This window comes from Ruditapes philippinarum, unplaced genomic scaffold, assembly GCF_026571515.1.
Source record: "Ruditapes philippinarum isolate M1 unplaced genomic scaffold, ASM2657151v2 ctg1111_1_1_1_1, whole genome shotgun sequence".
NCBI lineage: Eukaryota > Metazoa > Mollusca > Bivalvia > Venerida > Veneridae > Ruditapes > Ruditapes philippinarum.
In genome coordinates this window covers 37,193-55,248 of record NW_026864877.1, presented here as the reverse complement: position 1 = coordinate 55,248, position 18,056 = coordinate 37,193, and the positions used below count along the sequence as shown (strand labels likewise).

General features: G+C 32.7%; 2 protein-coding genes across 4 annotated transcripts; both read right to left on the bottom strand.

The window, feature by feature from the left end:
• Positions 1–2,099: 2,099 nt before the first annotated feature.
• On the bottom strand, positions 2,100–12,000 carry LOC132727123 (guided entry of tail-anchored proteins factor 1-like). Of its 3 annotated transcripts, none has more exons than XR_009625295.1 (6): positions 11,913–12,000; positions 10,174–10,339; positions 8,800–8,867; positions 8,337–8,451; positions 2,696–7,376; positions 2,100–2,656 (listed from the first exon to the last, which is right to left on the bottom strand). XR_009625295.1 is itself a non-coding variant. In XM_060712530.1 (5 exons), the coding sequence occupies exons 1-5, from the start codon at positions 11,991–11,993 to the stop codon at positions 7,267–7,269; spliced, it is 540 nt and encodes a 179-aa protein (XP_060568513.1). In that variant the 5' UTR covers positions 11,994–12,000; the 3' UTR covers positions 2,100–7,266. The 3 variants fall into 3 exon arrangements, 1 of the variants encoding a protein (XP_060568513.1); XR_009625296.1 differs by having other exon boundaries at positions 2,100–2,686; positions 2,726–7,376; XM_060712530.1 differs by having other exon boundaries at positions 2,100–7,376.
• Positions 12,001–12,120: 120 nt separating this feature from the next.
• On the bottom strand, positions 12,121–15,442 carry LOC132727122 (uncharacterized). The gene has a single exon (XM_060712529.1). The coding sequence runs from the start codon at positions 15,309–15,311 to the stop codon at positions 12,156–12,158; it is 3,156 nt and encodes a 1,051-aa protein (XP_060568512.1). The 5' UTR covers positions 15,312–15,442; the 3' UTR covers positions 12,121–12,155.
• Positions 15,443–18,056: the final 2,614 nt, after the last annotated feature.

Genomic DNA, 18,056 nt, shown 5'->3' with positions numbered 1-18,056 from the left:
TGTTTTGTTTTGTTATATATGTGGTAAAGATATCACATTAAAAGCAAGGTTCTTTTTGTTGCAAGAGATAACATCAAGAAAGATGGGTAGATGTAATCAGTTTCAAATTCACCTGTTGACACCTTATCCTGGTTGGTTTAAACAATATTTATTTTTATTACATGCTTTTCGGTGGTTTATAGAAATATATCAGTGATATAAAACTGGTAATTTCACTGTTTTAAACTGTTTTGAATTTAAGCCCCTTACAGTGTTTCAGTGAAATACCAGCGTGCACAGTACTGGGAACCAACTTAATGACGTGACGTTGTAAAAGACGTCATGTTGTATTATTATTTGGAGTGCTTTTAATTTGCATTAGGTTTAATGTCTTTTTAAAAATATAATAAAAAGAAAATTTGTTTAGTTCAGTGTAAGATCGAAATATATTTCACCTTGTGAACACCAAAAGTTCATATTTCACTTGTGGCTTTGCCACTCGTGAAATATACCTTTGATGCTCACTCAGTGAAATATATTCTGATCTAACACTGAATTAAACAAATATTCTCTATGTATTTCATGCTTTCCAGTGTTTTACTGTAATATATCAGATGATTATATTCTGATAAACCACTAGTGAAATTTATAAAATATAATTTTCACTGTAGCCGGATTATATCTGAATGAGCATGAAAAGTATATCAAAACTAAATGATATAAATGCCGTCAAACATAAATTTTGCTTCTTTAGAAAATGAACATGTTAAAAATGTAACAAAATAAGAGCAATTTAACAGAACTATATTTCAAAAGTGATGATGAGACGCCAATATGTGATGACGTCACAAATGAGAATGCGCGATGTTAAGCAGAAAAATCAGTTAAAATACTTAAAATCACTTAAAAAGCATAAAAAATAAAAAGAAAATTTATTTGTTTTACATATAAGATTTAAATATATTTCATTAGTGAACACCAGCTGTTCTATTTTCACTTGTGGCTATGCTATATTGCATCTGGTGTTCACCAAGTGAAATATATTTCAATCTTACATGCAAGACAAACAGTTATCTTCTATATTCTTCATTTTTTCAAATAAAATCTTGATACATAAATTACATCCAGGTTGATATTTCTTTTCCCTAAAACTTTGTAATGGACAGTTCCAAATGCAGAACTGGTCAAGTCCATTGCTTTGTTTTTGTTTGTTTTGGGTTTTATGTCGCATCTACTCAGTATAGGTCATACCGCAACGTTCCAGCTTTTACTGGTGGAGGAAGACCTCAGGTGCCCTTCCATGCATTAAATCAGGCATGAACGGGCACCTGAGTAGAACCACCAACGTTCCGTAAGCTAGTTGGATAGCTTCTTCACATGAAAGAATCCAAAGTCCCTGTCGGGATTCGAACCCGCAGCGGTGAGGGGCAAGTGGTTTGAAGTCAACGACCATAACCACTTGGCCACAGACGCCCCCAAGTCAATTGCATGGGTAAAGTGCTGTCCAAGATAAAATGTCTAAAATTTAAAATAAGAGGAAGTTCACAAATACAGTCTTCATTCTTTTTATTTCTTAAATGAAAGTGTTCTTACAACTTAGTCTTAATTTAAGAAATAGATCTCGATTTTAAGTGATCTATGATATAATATAGCACGGTATAGAGTTCAGATGCACAGTAATATAATCATGAGGACCGTAGTAGTATAATACTGGATTAAAACAGCCTACATGTATATTGTGACATTTTATAAAGCTACATGCCTCCAGATGAGCCAAACTATTTCAAGAAAACCTAAAGTACTAAAATTTTAAGAAAAGTAAAAAGATTCAAGTGATAATTTACATATTGTATGCACTTAATGACTGATTTTGCAGTATTTATTACCTTATTTTTACTGCTCGTCTAAGGCCTGTTTTTGCATATTCTGATATTTTTAGTAATTTTTCTGGATTTAAAGTGTGGTTTGCAAAGTGTAAATAACTTTGTAGACTTGACATTATCTTAACTTTTTAAATACATTACAAAAATATGATAATTAGAATGAATCATGAATCTGGAGGTATGTTTCTTTAATATTAATTAAAAGATGGTTTGGGTCAGAATTACATAAACAAATAGTCATTGTAATATTTTATTGCACTTTTTTTATGATACAATCTGGCATGGCAATAGGACAAATAAATATTGAACTACAAGCATATAACATTCTATAATACATACAGCTGTTAGTTTAGATAATATTATACTGTTTAATTGCAAATAACAAATCTATGTCTATGATCCAATAAAGCAATTAATAGTTCTATAGTATTTAAACCTATTCAATAAAAACTGTTTTATTAACCCTTATTCTGCTAGAACCAAAGGTGATTAGCCTTTGCAACCAGTTTAAAGCCAGGTCAGTCTGCATTTCTTAGCCTGGGTTCCAGTCTGTTGATTTTTATATGTGCTTCTGTTCGACATTGATATTATCAAAATCATGAACGTGTATGAAATAGAGCATATGTTATGAATAAGCAAAAAATATCAACGCCTGAATCCCAGGCTATGCATTTATGTGCACTCTGACAAAGATCCAAGTATTGAAGGCTTAGTGTTTTAAGATGTCCATTCGGATGTACCTTTCCAATGTTTATAGTTCTATGCAAATTCACTGAATGGCTATCCTATTGTTACTCCGAGATAATACATTATCACTGCCTGACCTGGTTTACCTCAGGGATAATACATTATCACTGCCTGACATGGTTTACACAAAAGAACACATGATTTTGTTTGTGATGCTGTTTGTGACCAATTGACCTAGCATTGAACAGAAAAGGCAGGGCTTAATTTTTCACTGCTAAAAACTGGAGAGGTCCAATATAATGTGTTCCTTCTACTAATAGGAACAAAGGTGATTGTTTTGTTGTATTTCAAGTCACAATTATACTGTACATTGTCATTTGATGACTTCCAAACTTTTCTGATGGAGGAAGATCTCAGGTGTCCTCCCCTTCATACACTGTTTCAGACATAATTGGGCACCTGTGCAAAACAAATGACCTTTTGTTAACTAGCTTACAGAAAAAAGAATAACACAAAAACTAAAGCTGTCATATTTACATTAAAACAAAGCTATGTACAGAAAAACACAATATAATAATAAATCACAACAATTTTCTGACAATGGTCCTTGGAGATCATATAAACAAAAAAAATTGGATTAACAAAATATTTATAAAATAAAATGAAAACATTCCATAATTAATATATGTATATCTACCTAATCCAACATCATATTGTGAGTCTGACAGATCCTTACATTTAACATGACCCAAAACTCGTCAGTAAGGTTTCATGTATAGAACACTTTCAGAACTTTATGACATAAAACATTCATGCAAAACCTTACAGTAACAGAAATTTTCAATGTTCACAAAGGGATTTATTCAGGTAATTTCAAGCTATAATTTTAATTTTTGAACAGTGGCAATAATTATGGTCCAAAAGACATGCATGAAGTTTCAGGAGATTACCTATATTACAAAAAAAATAAATAAGAAAATCCAAAATGCTACTAGAACAGCCCTTATATTCTTCAAAATAGCGAAACAGCTAAACTAAGTAGAACTCCGCGAGTCGGATGTGTTTCGCCTTGTGAACAATATAGTTTAGGAGAAATGGCCAGGACAAAAACGAAATAAGAAAACTAACGAGGGGCAATAGCTCAAAAAATAATAAGTGCAGAGCAGCAGTTCTATGCACTGCACTTCTTATCAATAAGATCTATCATTCTATGAAGTTTCAAGTCCATATCTTTTATAATTTATGAGAAATGGCCTGGACAAAAGTAAAATATGAAAATATATAAAGGGTAATAACTCGAAAATAAGAAATGCAGAGTACCAGTTCTTGTACACTGCACTTTTTCTTAATGAGATATATCATCCTATGAAGTTTCATGTCTATAGCTTTCATACTTGAGGAGAAATGGCCTGGACAAAAATAAAGTAAGAAAATTAACAAAGGGCAATAACTCTAAAAAATAAGAAATGCAGGGTACCGGTTCTTGTGCACTACACTTCTTCTTAATGAGATCTATCATCCTATTTCAAGTACATAGCTGTTATACATTAGGAGAAATGGCCCGGACAAAAATAAAGTATGAAAATTAACAAAGGGAAATAACTCAAAAATCAGGAAGTGCAGAGTACCGATTCTTGTGCACTGCACTTCTTTTTAATGAGATCTATCAGCGTATGAAGTTTCAAGTCCATAGCTGTTATACATTAGGAGAAATGGCCCGGACAAAATTAAAGTATGAAAATTTATAAAGGGAAATAACTCAAAAATTAAGAAGTGCAGAGTACCGGTCCTTGTGCACTGCACTTCGTGTTATTGAAAGAAGCATGCATACCAAGTTTGAAGTCAATCCGACTTAAAGTGACTGAGTTATGCTCTGGACAAGCTTTAGGGGACGCCGACGCCAACAACGCCGCCGTCAACAAAAGTAATCCCTATATGTCGCCTTTTCAAGGCGACACAAAAATGGGAAAAGCTTTGAAAAGTTATTCTTAGGTAAAATAGTTTCAGAAATCTACAATACTATTGTATTATTTCTGTGCCTTGATATTATAAAGCAAATAATTAAAATTCATACAATCCTTTGATGCAAACAATCCTATTTTGTTTAACAATGTAAAATGAAAAAGAAATTTAATAATTACAAAAAAAAAAATAAAAAAAAAGAAATAAAAAAGAAATGCATGAATCTGAACACACATTTGGTCCTAGGTAAAACAATAAAATTAGCTGAACTCAACAAAAGAACTTCATACCCTGCAAAAAATGCCCCTTATGTATTGGTCAAGATTATTGTAAATTACACTGCAATAAAAATTAATATTCAGCATAATATGGAGAAATGTTTATCAAAAAAATTACAATAACAAACCATAACAACAGCTGTCGATATGACAGCAAGCTAAACTATTTTTAGTGCTTGATAGTAAATATCAGACTGGATAATGTGGAAAACTATTTTTAGTAAAACATGAGCCTGGGTAATGTAGAAATTTTCTAAGTTTCAAAAAGGGCCATAACTTTATCAAAATCCATGTTTGGATAGTGACCTCCTATTTTGCTCTCAAACAAGTGTGTGAAAGTTTCAACCCATTTTGTTAGGTAGTTTTTGAGATACCAACTTGTACACAGAAACTTAACCAAAGTGTGGCCTCAACACCTGGGTGAGTACAATAGCAATGCTCTTTGAATAGTCATGCTAAAGTGAGAGAAACAGAAGTTTAGACTTCTATAAATTCCAAAATTTCAAACTTATTTTACCTTAGCTAAATACTACTTCCTGACAGCTGGCACCAATAATAATGTTTAACATGTATATATATTACACTGGCAGAGTGTTTTTTAAATATTCCATATCAAAATTTTGTAAGCATACATTTGTATGTTATTTGAACAAACTTTTAACCATATAATATAATTTTGACAATTAAAACTGTGATGAAATACCCTTGTAAAAACAGAATAATATGTCTTATGATCACAAGAAAAAATATATTTAATAGTTCTAGTATATAACAAAACTAATGGTCTAAAAAATATAACAGTTGATTACCTTAATCTTCCTTATCATCTTGTGTCTAAGACATTGTAGAATTAGAATCATACAGAAAAATAAAATGTTGTGCAATATTAAGTAATGTCATGCTATTTGGCACCATAAAATGAACCTTGCTTCTGATCCTGACTAAAATAAATTCGAAGAATGACACACAACACATAAAAATGACCATGTGTCATTAGATACCAGGAAAAAAATAAATCAAAGTAATGGATAAAAAATATCATACTTAATGAAAGGATTTCATTGTTTTGTAATGACCTTTTTTAATTAACTCTAGTACATCATTTAATAACCATTCTACTGACAAACTTACAAGTATGGCTTGAGGTAAAAACTAGAAATGTGTCCATAGGACACGGATGCCCCCACACGCCACTGTTCTGTCAATCTTATGACTCTAGGTCAAATATTTTTTGGACTACATGTGCCACAAGTTGAAAACTAAAAATCAACAAAGGGCCATAATTCTGTTAAATTTGGTCGCAGCAAAAATTCCTACCTTTACTACCATCTACTTAGTATATAATGAAAAAATCAACAAAGGGCCATAATTCTGTTAAATTTGGTTGCAGCAAAAATTCCTTCCTTTACTGCCATCTACACATTAAGGTTGTTCATCCTTGGAAGTTTAAGCAAAATCTGCCATCCAGTTTAAGAGGAGTTGCATTCACAAAATTTCTACATAGTATATAGTGAAAAAATCAACAAAGGGCCATAATTCTGTAAAATTTGGTCACAGCGAAAATTCATTCCTTTACTACCATCTTCACCTTAAGGTTGTTCATCCCTGTTAGTTTAAGCAAAATCTGCCATGCGGTTTAAGAGGAGTTGCTTTCACAAAATTTCTACATAGTATATAGTAAAAAAATCAACAAAGGGCCATAATTCTGTTAAATTTGGTCGCAGCGAAAATTCCTTCCTTTACTACCATCTACACATTAAGGTTGTTCATCCCTGGAAGTTTAAGCAAAATCTGCCATGCGGTTTAAGAGGAGTATTGTTCACAAAATTTCTACATAGTATCTAGTGAAAAAATCAACAAACGGCCATAATTCTGTTAAATTTGGTCGCAGCAAAAATTCCTTCCTTTACTGCCATCTACACATTAAGGTTGTTCATCCCTGTAAGTTTAAGCAAAATCTAACATGCGGTTTAAGAGGAGTTGCTTTCACAAAATTTCTACATAGTATCTAGTGAAAAAATCAACAAAGGGCCGGACGGACTGACGGACGGACGGACAAGTGCAACGCTATATGCTCCCACATTGTGGGGGCATAAAAAAAATCAAATAAACAGCCAACTTTTTTACCATCAACTACAAAGGCTATAAGTTTATTTTAAAACAAAAAAGCAATTCCACACATAATACCACAAAAGAAGCCATTTAGTATTTAAAAAAATACATGAATTAGAAATTGCCCAAAATTCGAATAAAAGGGATGAAAAAGATCTACAAATTTCTCTGGCTATAACTGAGAAAAGCTCACTCATTTTTCTAGGAACACAATATTACTCCACAATTTGTGTTAAAAGACAATCTCTCAAATACATGACATGGGAATTTTTTTTTCATATGAAATCATCTGAGTAATAATCAGCTGTTTATGGTCTATGATAAAATATCTTAAAAATGCTGTCCCTATAAACTGATACACTGTATCATGAGTCCACCTTCAGCTCCTGTGCCGAGGGTTGAACATTAATGAAGTTTTTGAGTCTGTATACAACTGAGCTACACACCAGTATCCAGCAAGTTACCCCTATACCTCCTGAAACATTAAAATAATACACCATCAACCAAATGGTCCAGTAAACAATGCTGATTAAAACAAATGAACAGGCTGTTTTCCTCTTTACTGACAAATCTTGCCACTTGCCCCTCACCGCTGTGGGTTCGAATCCCGACAGGGACTTTGGATTCTTACATGTGAGGAAGCTTTCCAGCTAGCTTAAGGAACGTCGTAGGTTCTACTCAGGTGCCCATTCATGCCTGAAATAATGCACGGAATGGCACCTGAGGTCTTCCTCCATCAGTAAAGCTGGAACGTCGCGATATGACCTATACTGTGTTGATGTGATGTAAAACCCAAAAGAAAAAAAAAAAAAAAAGACAAATCTTAATTTCAAAGTGGGCACTAGGGAAGAACAATGTATAGCAAGAACTTTCTGTACGTTTCTTTAAAGAAAATAAAGCTATATAATCGCAATCTGGATTGTAAAATTACTGTTTATATTTTGATTAAAAACAATATGGAGTACATAGAATAAAAGAAATTTATCAGTATATTTTATATAAAGCAAGTGGGGCATCCATGAAATCATTGCCAAACATACTAAAAAAGCAACAAAATTTTTGTTTTAGAATATCTTATTCTGATTACATATACAATATCTAGTGAATTACATAGACATTCTACATGATGTATGTTACAAAACTTTCAAGAAACAGTCATATGGGTATGAAAACAATATAAATAAACTCAAAACTATCTTTAAATTGTTCTAAAATATTTCATTAGATATTGCTTTATACACTTTAATTAATAAATTTTGTCTTAAATGTTAAAATAAGTGCTGTTATTGTACATGTACATGTATTACATAAATTTGACTTTTAAATATAAAATAAGAAATGAATAATGATTAATTTAAAATTAAATCAAACAAAACTCGACCTTATGATATCTAGACCAATGGTTTATGTTAAAAAATTAAATTGTACAATATACCTGAAACTCCAGTAGGAAATGATATTAATCTATTTATAGGATAAAACCACTCCTCAGGTAACATGTATAGTGGATCATTCTTGTAGTAAATAATCACAGATATCATTACTATACCCTGAAATATAGAAAATAATACATCTATAACTACAACATACATTGTATTATAGAAATTGTTATAACATCTTGTTTAACTTAGATTTTCTTACTAAATGACAATACATCACTCTGCTACCTTATTAATATTTTGTAGTTTTTGCATTCTCTGTTGCCCGATAGCTTCTATACACAAATGAATTGCCCCATACAAGTATAGTGACTAGAATCTCTCTTGAACTCTCCATTCATGAATCATATAAGGAAACCAGTTTTGACCCCATGCTGGGTACAGAATATTATCCTGATAATGAAATGAAATTCATCATTGTATACCAGCAGAAAAATCATCAACAAAAGATTTACTTACATGTAGAACATTGATCAAAATCTTCACACCCATTGAGAACATTGTAATCTTCTGTGACCTTGAAGAGCCTGAAAACAGAACCTATACAAATGTAGGTCAATTTCAGGAACAAGTGACAATCAATTCTCAAGATCATCTTTTTAATGGTACAATATGCTAAACTTGTAAGTAAGGCCCCCACGGTTACACGTTTAAATGATTACGTTTCGATTTTCATCCGTGAACGTTTACGTTATTTTTACCGTTTAATTGAAATGACCATATTGTCTTACAAAATATATTTATCATTGCCTGCGATCATGAATTCTATCAATTCTTAATATTCATTTATTCCAAAGTAAAAAAACTAAAAATGGGTGTTTACAACCCTTCAGACAGCATTACCGTGCAATAATCGCTTGTGACATAATACATTTTTGTAAAGTTGATTTTCCTGTGATCTAGCAAATGAACGAAATGGGGATACAATGCAGAAAATGTGTGCGGACTCAATCGAACATTATTTATTTGTACATGTATTAAAAAAGAAAGTAGAGTCATCATTTGGCGACTCAAATACATGGAAGAAGTACGGCATCGTTTCGGTTCTTAACAATCGTGTAAACGTTTACAAAAAATTGTAAACGTGGGAGCCTTACTTGTAAGTCATCTTAGCAAATCTGTAAACATTGTAGTATTTATGTAAATTAAACAAATAAAAAACAAGCTTGAAAATTCAGAGAAACTCTCTTTTTCAAATTCACTGCTAAATCAACACAAAATTGTATGATTATTATTGCATATATGATTTATAGCTTTTAAGAATCAGGCCATTTTGCTATAATCACAAGAAAAGTCCCAACTCCAATCCAAAATATACACAGGGGTTTTTCTCTGATATGCAAGAAATATACAGTTTGAAGTTACATGTGGTGAAAACATCAAGAAAGTTAAACTAACAATAATGTAAACCAACAATGAATTCACTGATGTTGTGTGCTTGAAGTACTAGCTATAAATACAGTATGTAAGTACTGTTGCTCAATGTTTCATGCAAACTTCAGTGTTCAATGACTGTACATGTCTCTATCTGAATAATACTTCTCCTCTTTGTCAGTCGTGAGTTTCATATTTTCGTTTTCTATACCATTTTCAGTAAAAACTTGCTATTGAGACCACTGAAAGGCTTCGCATATCTGGTTTTAATAGTAGATTGTATAAGAAGTAATTCAGCCAACATCCAATCAACCCTCACAATAGTAGTTTATCAACATTTCAAATTTCCAAAATGCTGTATTTTTCCATTTCAATTTAGGCCATTCTTACCAAAACAGCATGAAAAAGCCCTGAAAACTTTATGTTCCTTGTTTTAAAAAAAAAAAATTTCATTCCTACCCATTTTCTTCACTTGATCCACCAACCGGTCAATCTTCCTCTGTAGTTTCATATACTTGGCAAACTCATCTGACATACTGACAGCTCCTTGCTCTGCTTTCAGGTCTCTCACCTGTTGTCTCAAATTTAACTCTTCATCTGTCAGATGGATGAAATAACCACCAATCTGTAAGTCAAGAAAAAGTTATAAGTATTGGTAATATAATCATCACTAGTCTGGGGCGAATTGTCACTTAAGTGGGGTGAATCGTCAGTAGGGGGCGAATAATGTTATCAATTCTTAGTATTATACCAGTATACTGTGCTCCTTTTAATTCACGATACTTTACCCTTTGAAACAAGAAGGAAAACAAACAATGAAAATATGCCATAATGGTACAAACAATTGTCATATTAAACTGTAACATTTAGGTATTTTCTGCTGTATGACAAAAGGAAACAACAACTTATTCAATCAAAATCAGATTCAATGGGTCAGACATAGAACATGGGTCTGCAAATGACAAAACAGTATGTCATCATTTAAATCGCAATATTGAATAAATGGTGTAGGTTTTTTAAGGTTTCAGTTAAAATTACAATGTTAATTTGCTCAATTTTAATTATTAAAACTATCTTTACTTTGTAACTCAAAATTTATTTTTCAAACAAGCAAGAATGTTTATGCACACATATCAATGGACTATTGTGGCTTTGCAGAAATGAGTAAAATGCTGTTCTGATTTACGTAAAAAATCTATCGATTTAAAATATTTTACATAAAATTTTTTCTTCTTTGGGTGTATCATGACTAAAATATGTCAATTTTGACCACAGCATGTGTTTTTGTTGTTTTGTTGTCAAAAATAAAGTGATAAGGTTAAACAATGTTTCATTATTGGTTTTTAATTGGAGTTCATATGATTTGTAAATTATCTATTTGTGGAACAAATATTTTGAGCTGTATTGTACATAAAGTTGTGTGAGACCGTCATTTGAAGTGTCTTGTGTCAGAGATCCGCTTCAGGCTTCTGCAACATGGAAACAAACTTGAAAATTGATGATTTTTGGGAAAAAACTAGTAAATTTAATGTTTTTTCTCTGGATTTTACGATAATTTCTACAGTTATTTTGTTTTTTATCTGTTTTTGTCGCATTTCTTTTGTTATTTTTGCCCGAGATGCTTAATAGACAAGTTTTCGGATATTGACGGAAGTGACGAGCGTCGCCTTCATCCGTTTTAATTATTCCACGATAATACGAGAAACCACGATAATACGAGAAACAGGGATACTGCTGTGTCATCTGCAGAGTCGTACTTTAGAGAGTTTAACAAAGTCTGGAAAGTTTACATAACTAAGAAATAAGAGAGGTCCTAGGATAGAACCCTGTGGGACACTTGAAGACACTGGGATAGAAGTAGACGTGGAGCCATATACTACTACTGACAGTGACATATTGTCTAAGACTTAAACCTTGCATGGAGCTAAATACATGTATATCTGTGATCCTTGTAAGATTTAATATGCCTGAATGTACATGTACTTTTTGTTCAGTTGTATTTTTCAAGAATATGACTTAAGTTTCTGGCACAAACGAATCAGTTGGATACGACTTAGGAAAAGTATTTAAAGGGGTTTTAAATTAAATGAACATATTTAGCCAAAATAATGCAACATCCGAAAATATGTAAACTAGCATCGCTTCTTTTTTTACAAAGTTCAATCAAAATATAAAATCATACAACACTTCATACTTACACTTCTTGATATCTTAGATGAATATGAAGGCAGATAAGAGAACAAGATCACCAGAAGGAGTATAAATAGCATTACAAACATCTTGCCCTTTTATCGTTTCGTTTCGTTTCGTTCAAAGCCTTGATAATGGCCGTGTTGTCACTCCGGTATTTACAGCTAAACTCTGGTATTTCCGATTACGGTAAAAACTCTCAAGTAGGGTTACAATATAAAAAAAAAAAAAAAAAAAAAAAAAAAAAAAAATTAAAATCTTTTGGATGATTTGACAAATTCATTTGCAATGTTTGACAACTCTTGTCTGTGGTCTTTGAATTGGTCTTCTTGTATGTCTGACAGCAACAGTTCTGTTGTAAATACACTAATTCCAGTCTTTAGGAATATTTCTTTCTTCAGGTTTTCTCTTGATGTCTCGTACAGGGTACAGTCCTCTATAAAATGTGTAACTGTCTCCACTTGTCCACAATTACATAGACTTGTGTTTTTAGCCCCAATCTTGTTCAAATAATCATTGAGACAATATCCACTTTGTAGTTGCAATAACTGTCTTTGGTTGCTCAAGCCATGGAAATTAATTTTTTTGGGTTGGACTTGAGGCTTGAGTCCATAGAGATGCCTGCCAGTTTCAACAATTTCCCACCTTCTCTGCCATTTAATGCGGACTGATTCTCTCGCTGAATGGCGAATGTCACTTTGACTTGTTACAATGAGTAAATCTTCTGTTGCCATTTCCTCAGCTTCTTTTGCTGCTTCTTTTGCAAGTCTGTCAGCAATATCATTCCCTTTTATGCCAGCATGACCAGGAGTCCAATCAAAATAAACAGTAACATCAGCTAATTCAAGCTCTTTCCTCAACTGGAGTATCTCTGTTGACAGGAATTTGTGTGTCTTATTTTCCCATCCAAGATCAATAATTCCAACAGCTGACTGACTATCACTAAGTATTTTTATCTTTTTTATTTCAAATCTTCCAATCTCAGTAAGTAGGGCTTGAAGTGTTATTTTAATGGCAACCAGTTCTCCTACTAGAATTGATGATAATTTTGATACTGGTTGTTTCAGTTCTATAACTTCTGTGTTTGGAAGAAGAATGCAGGCTCCAGCACCACATGGACCTGGATTTCCTCTACAGGAACCATCAGTAAATGCTACAGCTGTTTTGGTATCTACATCAGATAGAAGTGATGAGATGTGTTGTCTTGCATCTTCTTCTTGTTTTAGAGTTCTTGATTTGGAAGATCCTAGATTGTTCCAGTAATCTGGTCTGGTTCTAGATGGTTGCAGATATTCAAGGTATGAAAACTCTGGTTCAATACTGTTCAGTGAAATGGTGGTTAATGATTTCATGTCCTCTATCTGTGTGAGCATGCAAAAGAATGGAGATTGGAATTTTTCTCTGACTTTTCCGTATCTATCTTGACAGCTTTTTAAACTTTTTGCTATGTTTTGCCTAATATCTTTTGCCATTATTTTCCCGCATTCTCGAACACTCAGTTCTTCTCGCCTCAAATCAAGTGGAAGAACTCCAGCCAATACTTCAACTGCATCTTTACTGGCTGTGTTGTGCAATCCAAGGCAGTAAGCTAAACCTTTCCTTTGTATCTTGTCCAGGGGCTGACAGTTGGCAATCTGCCAAATAGGGACTGCATACTCCAATTGAGGTAGAACCAAGCTTGTATAAAGATTTATCATATTTTTAACACTGATCTTCTCTGTTTTGGCTACTGACATCAAGGAAGCCAATGCTTTAGTGCCTCTTCTTTCAGTGTATTCTATATGTTCTTTGAATGACAATTCAGAATCTAAAATAACACCTAAAATTTTTGATTTATCTTTCTGTTGCAATGCTTTCTTGTTTAAGCAGATCTCTATTTGACCTAAGTTTTCTTTTTTCCTATTAAAGATGGTATATTCAGTTTTATCCAAATTTAATTTCATTCTCCATTTCTCTGTCCATGTGTTAATTGTTACTAGGTCTGTATTGATTATTTTTTCTAGATCATGTATATCATTTCCAGACATCCAAATAGTCCCATCATCTGCAAATTTGATACTATTGCTTTTTATGTTTTGGAATATATCAGTTAGGTAGAGGTTGAACAAAAGAGGGGAGAGCACTGAGCCTTGTGGTAATCCAACAGAAGTTTGGAAGGTATCTCCCATTTCACATGCTACTACACATCTTGCTGATCTTCCAGTTAAGAAGTTGGACAACCATTGCCACATTTTCCCACTTATTCCCAATCTTTGTAGCTTAACAAGCATACCATCCCTCCATACACTGTCAAAGGCCTTCTCCAAATCTAGGAATACTGCTAGTGTGTGCTTTTTTTCATTAAATCCATCAAAGATACTCTGCACCAGTCTTAACAGGGCTTGTGTAGTGCTGTGATATTTCCTAAAACCTTCTTGTTCTTCGTCTATGATGTTCTTGTGTTCTGAGTATGCATATAATCTGGCATATACTATTTTCTCCATACATTTACCAAGGACACTTGTCAAGCTTATAGGTCTGTAGGATCCTGACTTATAATAGGACTCTTTTCCATGTTTCTTTAAGAATTTCACTGTTGCTGTTTTCCAGGCCTGTGGAAGAATACTGGTATCCCAGGAGTGTTGAAAAATATATGTGATGGCTTCAAGAAGGTGGTTATTTGAGTATAAAAGTAGCTCTGTGTATATTTTATCTGGTCCAGGTGCTTTATTTTTCTTTAAATGCTGGATAGCTGCCTCTACCTCTTGAATTGTAATAGATCTATTAAGGAAACTTTGACTTTCATCTTCTTCTGTATCATGATGTTTACTTTGTCTGATGTTAAACAATTCTTCTTCAATATGTTTCTTGAAATCTTCATCAAAAGTGACATTTTGTAGATGTTTATCACTGAAAAAGGTCTCTTCTAGCAGTTTTGCCTTTTCTTTTCTTTCAAAAATCACATCACCATTACTGTTAACAAGGGGGAGTATAGTATCTACATCTTCTACTTGATAGGATGTTAAACTCTTAAAGTACTTCCATTTCTCTTTTGGAGTATTACACATATTTATGTTTTCACACAGCATATCAGCCCATTCATCTTTAGCTTTTTCAATTTCCTCTTCATATTTTTGCTCACATTCTTTCAATTTTATTAAATTTCTGGGAGTTTGTCTTTGCTTGAAAACTTTTTTTAATTTATTTAGCTCTGTTTTTATAATTTTGACTTCTTCGTTGATCCAGGGTTGGTGCACTCTCCTGTTGCTATATTTCACAATTTTTTTGGGTACAGCTTCAGCCATACAATTATGAAAAATTTCTAGAAAACATGAGTATATATCTTCAGTGTTTAAATTTTGAAAATTTTCAGATTTCCATGAGGAAAAACTCGCTTTAGTGCTTGCCTGCCATTTGAGGATGTCCATTTCTTTGATACAAAAGATTTCTTTTTCCACAGGTCTCTGATTACAGTAGTCATCTATGTCCAAAAAAACTGCTATATGGTCTGATCTAACATTTTCTTGATTTAAGGTTTGACACAGTCTAATATCTTTGTTTAAATGTGGCTTAAACATTTAAATTTTAATTCAGAACTGGCACAGTCTAAAACGCAGACGCATTAACAAATTATAAAAAACGCGGATAGGGGTAAAACGAGGACAAGTGACAAACGATGTTATTTGTTTATGTAATAGATATGTTATAGAATAATGCACGGTTCGAGTCCATATGCATAGACCGATAATCCTGAGTGATAAATTACAAAGTATTTAGATGTTTAGTCCCATATTATTTCAATTTATTTGTACAATATTGCATGAAGAATTAATAGATCTACAATAGATCGATCAGTGTCTATTTCCACTCTAACATCAAAAGAGAATTGATAAAAATATGTTGAAATACATTGAGCATAGACGTCATTTGTTTATTGACGTCATATCTGGCGTCATATGACGTGTACGCAATATACCGTGTAATATTTAATGCACTTGACAGCCCTATCGGTTTGATAGGGGGATATTGTGACGACAACGTGTTAGAATTATGTTTTTAAGAATCTTTAAACTGAATTCAAAAACTTATAAGTAGTACTGGGCACTTTACTTACAGCGTTTAGTAGGTTTTTATTTTATCAACTCATTAATTTTATTCTTTGTCCGTTGAGGGTCCGGTATTTCGACATGGTGATCCTAAATTCGACACCCTGATTAAGGTTAAAGAAATACATTAAAAGTTCAAATAATATAAAAGTAAAATGAATTCCAACACTATTAATAACACATTACGACCCAAACATGATTATGAAAGAATATTGCATTAAAAAGCACGATCAGTTTATCTCTTGAATCAGTAAAAATGTGTATGTGTAGATACATTTTTTGTATGTCTTACACACATAATTTAATTATAGAGAAAAGGGTTATTTATTAATCTTTGAAGCTGGGAATTCAAATTACATTGTGCCAACAGTGCACATTATGTACCACGGACAGGCTGTATAGCGGAAACATTTCTTTTTTAGATTAGTTCTTAGTTTAAATCATAGGCCTACTTTGAATACATAATCGGTAGAGTCCATGGATACTCGTCATGCATTGATTATATAGAGGATATTTGTTTAGTTCAGTGTAAGATCGGAATATATTTCACCGAGTGAGCATCAAAAGGTATATTTCACGAGTGGCGCAGCCACGAGTGAAATATGAACTTTTGGTGTTCACAAGGTGAAATATATTACAATCTTACACTAAACTAAACAAATTTTCTTTTTATTACATGCAAAGAAACGTTTTAAAAGACATTTAACCTAATACTGAATGAAAAGCGCGCCAAATAATAATACAACGTGACGTCATTTACAACGTCACGTCATTAAGTTGGTACCCAGTACTGTGCACGCTGGTATTTCACTGAAACAACGTAAGGGGCTTAAATTCAAAACAGTGAAATTATCAAAGTGGTAATTTCACTGTTTCAAACAGTGAAATTACCAGTTTTATATCACTGATATATTTCTATAAACCACCGAAAAGCATGTAATAAAATTAATTATGTTACATTGTATCTCTACAGTAATGGCCCAAAGTCAAAGCAAGTCTGCCACTTAACTAAGGGAGTCGGTGTAGCGTGTAGCATAACGGTATTAAAATAACCGATACCGGCATTTTTTTCTTCAGGTACATAGTCTTCTAAAATGTTTTTCTTCCATACATAATGATCTATATGACTTGTTAATTTGTTTACTTCATAACAGATAAGCGGATAACAAGTAGTGTTGCAGCCAGCACGCACGTACTGTTTGGATTCAAACCAGTTGGTGCATTTCCTCAGGGCTCTCCTCGGTATGCCAAATATCATTGCTGTTTTTATCTTCTTTGATATCACACCACTTTGAACCATAGAAAGAGCGTTGATCAACTTGGATGGCGAACATCTGCAATATTTCTTTTGACATGTATACACAATTAGGCATCAGTATGTAATTTTAAACACTGATATACCTATTGCTGAAGTTCATTTTAACCAAATACGTTGTACCTGTTTTTCAGAATAAACAACATCACGAAACATTACCATTACATGTTACTAATGAAATGTATTTTTTATATGAGAATGTATTAATTAGCGACATCGAACAACGTGTTACTACGGAGTACTTAACATTTATATACTCTAATTAATACTTATTTGTCCACAGCCAAATGCAACATGGAATGTCATATTTGGTCAGTTTGATTTAAGTTAATTCTAAATTGGTTTGATTCTGTCACATAACGAATCTCCTTTTAAATTTGGTTCCTAAGTTCGACACTCACGCCTTGGCGGGAAATTTAACTCTAGACAATCTGTTGAAGGTCCAGTTTGAAGAAATTCAATAAAGTTGTTTAAAAAGTTAACAATAGTATAATTTGACAAAAATTAAGTAGTATTTCTACTGTTACATAGGTCAACCTCTTATGTTCGAATTTTCGAACCACACTTTCGTACAAACCAATGTAAGCGAAATAGCGTTGCCTATGTGGTCTGATTTTTTATGACGTCATCAATTGAATGATGGACGTAAATATTGATAAAAATATTAGTTAAAACGCTTAATTTTAAGAGCTCATGGTGTTTGTAAGAAAGGTGTAGAATTAATGGGTATGTCAAATAAAGGTGCTATTGCT